General features: G+C 38.3%; 1 protein-coding gene across 1 annotated transcript in view; it reads right to left on the reverse strand.

Annotated features, from left to right (window-relative positions):
* LOC112154927 (potassium voltage-gated channel subfamily H member 7) overlaps nt 1-5,025 on the reverse strand; it is a gene marked incomplete at its 3' end in the record, with an annotated part of 45,144 nt that overhangs the window by 10,187 nt on the left and 29,932 nt on the right. The window contains 3 exon segments of the mRNA XM_024286190.2: nt 2,246-2,498; nt 3,247-3,446; nt 3,556-3,955. Coding sequence (XP_024141958.1) covers nt 2,246-2,498; nt 3,247-3,446; nt 3,556-3,955 — 853 coding nt within the window.

The following is a 5,025-nucleotide window of genomic DNA, read 5'->3' on the forward strand; positions in this document are numbered from 1 at the left end:
ATTAGCCTAAAACCCCAGTAGATGACAAATTACCCAAAAATGCAAGAGTATCGCTAAAATATTATCTAAACTCCAAATTAGCATAAAAAAACTAATTAGAGGCCAAATTACCAAAAAAAGCTAGCTTGTTGCTCAATTACTAGCTGAACTCCAAAATAACCCAAAATTACTCAGTAAACTAAATTAGTCAAAATGTTAGCATGTTGCTAAAATAGAAGCTAAATTCTAAATTAGCATAAAATCCCAGTAGAAAAGGAACAAGCAAAAAATGTTAGCATGCTGCTTAAACAGAAACTAAACTCTGAATATTTTGAAAATTACTATTATTTCATTTTTCTTCAGCCAGAGAGCCACCATGGAGAGATAAAAGAGTCACATGTGGCTCTGAAGCCGCAGGTTGCAGACCCCTGGTATCGACAATGTTACCCAGTTTAAGGATGTTGCACCTGATCGCTTTTCGCCCCTGGAGAACGATAACTACACCATAATTAAAAAAAAAAAAAAGAGTAACCACTGGATTAATAAGAGATATTTTTAATGTAGCATTTATAGCACAAATCAAAATACTTTGTATTTATATATTTATTTTTAACAATTCTATCTTAAAAAATCAACTGTGCTATTGGTCGACGTGGAGAAACTATTTGATTGTTTTTGCACTTGTCACTTTAGTGACGTAGGCAGGACTGAGTGGAGGTTTCTTTCTACAAAATCACAAATGCGTGTAGCTGTCAGTTTAGATGAGTGCTTACGTAAGCACACATCTGCTTCAGTGCCAAAAGGAAGGCAGGAGTTGTGTGAGAACAAAAGCACGAACACCTTTGAAACATCTACGCCTGGGGCTGCAGGAATTCTGTGGATGAAATCACGACGCTGAAAAATCCCACTGGACTGAGAAACAACTGGTTCAGCTTTGATGTCTTTTATTCTTTCACATATTTATCCCTCTGATTAACAATTAGCAGCAAATACTGTGATATTAACTTTTTTTTTTTAATAAACTTAGAGAAACTAAAATGTTTTTGTTCATGTCAAGCTTTAGTTTTAAGAAGAAAATCAGTGTTTACATTTTTTTGTACATAAATGGTATATAAAAAATATAAAAATATGAAATTGGGAAATGTAATCTTAAGAGACTAAAAAGACCGTTGTTTCAAGAAAAATTGTCTTATTTTCTCTCTTAAGAAAAAAAAGTAATTAAGAAAGTTTTTCAATAGTAAAATAATCTTGTTTGAGAAAACATGTCTTAGCAACTTGAAATTTTCTCTTGGTAAAACTACTTTTCTTTACCCATAGGCAGATCTTTCTTCTGCTTATTTATAAAAATTCTGGCAATGGGGAAATAATTTTTTAACTTTTTCTACGTGATCAGTTTTTTAAGATTTTATTTTATTGGAGACTAAAAAAATATTAAAAATCCTTGTATGCAGCTTAAACTTTAACCCCTGATAAATATGTATATATGTATATATTAGATATGTAATATGTAATCACAAAAAGGTTTAAAATGAACTTAGATGAAGTATATTTGCCGATTTATTATGGGTAAATTGTACCCAAGCTACCCTTTAATCAACAGTAATTTTTCCACTAGTAAAAAAATTTGTTAAATTTACCAAAACGCTTTAGTGTTTTGTACAAGAAATTGACAACCTCTAAGCACGGTCACCAAAAAACTAAATGAGGGAATAGCCAACAGAATAATTAACATGAACATGATATATGTTTACATACAAAAATTGATTTTTTATGTGGGGTTAGTGTTTTTTTTTCTTTTTGTTTTTTAATGATGAGACCATATTTACTGGTTATTTTTATTTAATTTAAAAATAATAATTAAAATAATTGAGAACAAATAACTTTTGAAAAAGCAGTTTTTGCATGCAAAGGTATTTTTTTCGCAAAAAAGTGTGACACATTTAAATTGAGTGTTTTAGCTGTTGAGTTAAGGTCGTGTTTACTCAAAATTTTTAAATAAATTTGTTAAAATAAATTAGATACAAATTGTTACATGTCAGACTTTTCTAATCACTGAAGCTTCATTCCAATTACTACAGAAATTTACAAAATATAAGCATTTTCTGAACTATTTTAACCATTTTCAAAGCAAAACTCACCTAAAAAGTAATGTGAAATGTTATTTCAGTTTTTTTCTTTAACAAATACCTTTGTGATGTTCATTGAATCCCCAAAGTGGGATGAGGAAGCTACATTTAAAGTGCAAAGTAATCCCCAGTGTATTTACCTAAGATGGCCACAACGATGTCATCTTTCAAGATCTCAATGGAGCCGCGAGACAGGAAGTAGAGAGCAGTCAGAACATCGCCGCTGTGGACCAGCGTGTCTCCAGGAGGTGCATGAGTGGTTCTGAAGCGCATAGCCAGAGCCCTCAAACAGCCCTTGGTGGCTCCTTGGAAAGCTTTGCAGTCGTGAAGCAGCTTTCTGTTGAGGTGAAGGCAAATATCTGCCTGCAGACACTCAGGAAAACCTTTTAACACCTGTTATACGGAAACAGTCTGTGAGTCAAGCACTCCAAAGATGTCCAAAACCACATCAACAAAAGAAAGTACAAGATGTTCTTTAAGGAAAAAAGATGCCTCAAGATCCACAAATTTGTGTCATTCTTTGCATAAATATCTAAAAATATCTTAATTGTGAATTCTTTGATTGCTAACTGGGTCTGTTCTGTTTACACTGCAGTCCTCAAGATGCAGCTGCTTTCCTCTCTGACCCTTTTTCCACTAACCTCCCTTGAATGCATATTTTTGGAGCAATCTGGAATCAAATTTTAGCCAAAAGCAAAAACTTTCTTGAACTTCAATCTCAAATAACTGGGACAAAAAAAGGGAGCTCTGGGATCACAAGACATCCTTATGACAGCGTTACATCATACTGAGAACAACTGGCTCGTAACTTGGGAGACTCTGGACAATTAATTAAGCTTGAAAGTGCAACACAACAGCTTTCTTGCACACAATTTGTGTCGTTTAGCATTTGCAGTTTTAGAAAAAGTGATGTATAAAAAGAATGTTAAGACTCCTCTGTGCACAAAAAAAGAGAGAATCAAATACATGTACCTCCTGCTCTTACCAATCAAGAGATGTCAGTCCAAATGTCAGGCAGACAAGAAAGAGAAAGTTTTTTTTAGTAAAAAAATCTTAATTTATTAGGATTTTTTGTTTGTTTTTTATCCTTCACAGTTATAGTGACAAGACAGAATGTGATAGATTCATTGTTTTCTTTTACCGTGTTCATATCAATGCCGTTCGTGTAGGTCCACGAGTGCTGAAAGTACTCCTCCAGCCGCTGCCTCAGAGGGTTGGGGATCTGATGAAAGCGGATGAACTCCTTGACCCGTAACATTTGAGCGTGATAGCGGGCCGTCCCTGAGTACAATCTCTGAATGATTGCAGAGACGTTTCCAAAAATACTGGCATACATGAGGGCTGAAAGGAAGACAGCGGTCAGTGAAGCTGAAGCGTTCGGAAAGCTAAAAAAACACGCCGTCAATCTGAACCAAACAAATGTCTTTAAAGCATAAAATGAAATACTCACAGCCAATTAGCATGACGCATATGGAGAAGATCTTCTCTGAGTTGGTGTTTGGGGAAACATTTCCAAAGCCGACGCTTGTCAGGCTGCTGAAGGTGAAGTAAAGAGCTGTCACGTACTTGTCCTTGATGGAGGGACCTGAGTTAGGATCACTGTAGTTGTATCTTTTTCCTATGGACACACCCAGGTTGTCTAGCCAGCCAATCTTGTGCTCCAAGTATGGCTTCTCCACATTACCGATGGCATACCAGATACAGGCCAACCAGTGGGCAATCAAAGCAAAGATGCACATGAGCAGCATCAGCACCGCAGCTCCGTACTCAGAGTAGCGGTCCAGCTTCCTCGCCACGCGGACCAATCGCAGGAGCCGCGCCGTCTTCAGGAGACCAATCAGTGTGGTTGTCTAAAATGAACGTAGAGGGGAGAAAATGTCTATTATTCTTAAAGTATCCACACATAGCAGGTCATTTCCTCATTCACCCATGAAGAGAGGCAGGACTGTTAAATAATACAGCATCATTTTATGGTTGACTGCTGCTGGTTTTCACTAGCGGCGAGGGTCAGTGCAGCCGCAGCTGTGGCGGCACAGGCAAAAGCCTGCATCAGTGAATTTTGTAGTGGGATTAAAGAGGCACTGGACATCAACAGCAGTTACCTCAACCGTACTCATCCCAACCAGGTCCGGCAGCTGCTGCTTTTCCAAAGCATTGCTTCAAACAACACATTCTCACTAGTCATATATGGATGTGGGGTTCGGGCCCCATCCAGCTTCAATGCCAGGTGGTTGGAAAACATGTAGGACACTTGAAGCCTGAAAACTGACACTCCTGCGCTTGCTAGTCCAAAGCCAGAGGAAATACAACAAGTCATTGTCACTCCCAACTCGTCATATTTGGATGTATGGTTCAGCCCCCCTTCATGTCACTTTTTGACATTTTAGGTGTACCCAACCGGCCGGAAGGCTGCTTAGTAGCGAGCCATAGACAGGCAAGAAAGGCTAATTAGTGGTCCCCAACCCTCAGGATGTGGACCGATAGGTTGGGGACCTGTACCAGTCCTGGGAACTGTACCAGTCCGAGGGCAACTTGGTTCTGGGCCACAGACAGGGAAAAAATGCAAATGCCAATCAGAGGTCCCAAACTCTCAGGACGTGAACTGGTAAGTTGGGGCCCCCTAATTTAATGGGAACAGCCAGAAAGTCAGCACCGATTTAATCTTCGTGCTCTCTTATGGGGTCCAGATGACCCCATTTATGTGATCCCTCCAATGACAAAGGTGGACAAAAGTGGAACAGATTTTATGTCTGCCATGGACACCGTTGAAGAAAAAAAAAAAAAAAAAAATCCTTGAAAAAACAGTTCAACATGCTTTCTTGTGGGGTCCAGATGACCCCACTTTTCATGTAAACATGCCTAGGATAGCACAAGGGTTCATGGGAACAGTCAGCAGCTGTACCAGTCCGAGGGCACCTTG

This window comes from Oryzias melastigma, linkage group LG21 (assembly GCF_002922805.2).
Source record: "Oryzias melastigma strain HK-1 linkage group LG21, ASM292280v2, whole genome shotgun sequence".
NCBI classification, from domain to species: Eukaryota; Metazoa; Chordata; class Actinopteri; order Beloniformes; family Adrianichthyidae; genus Oryzias; species Oryzias melastigma.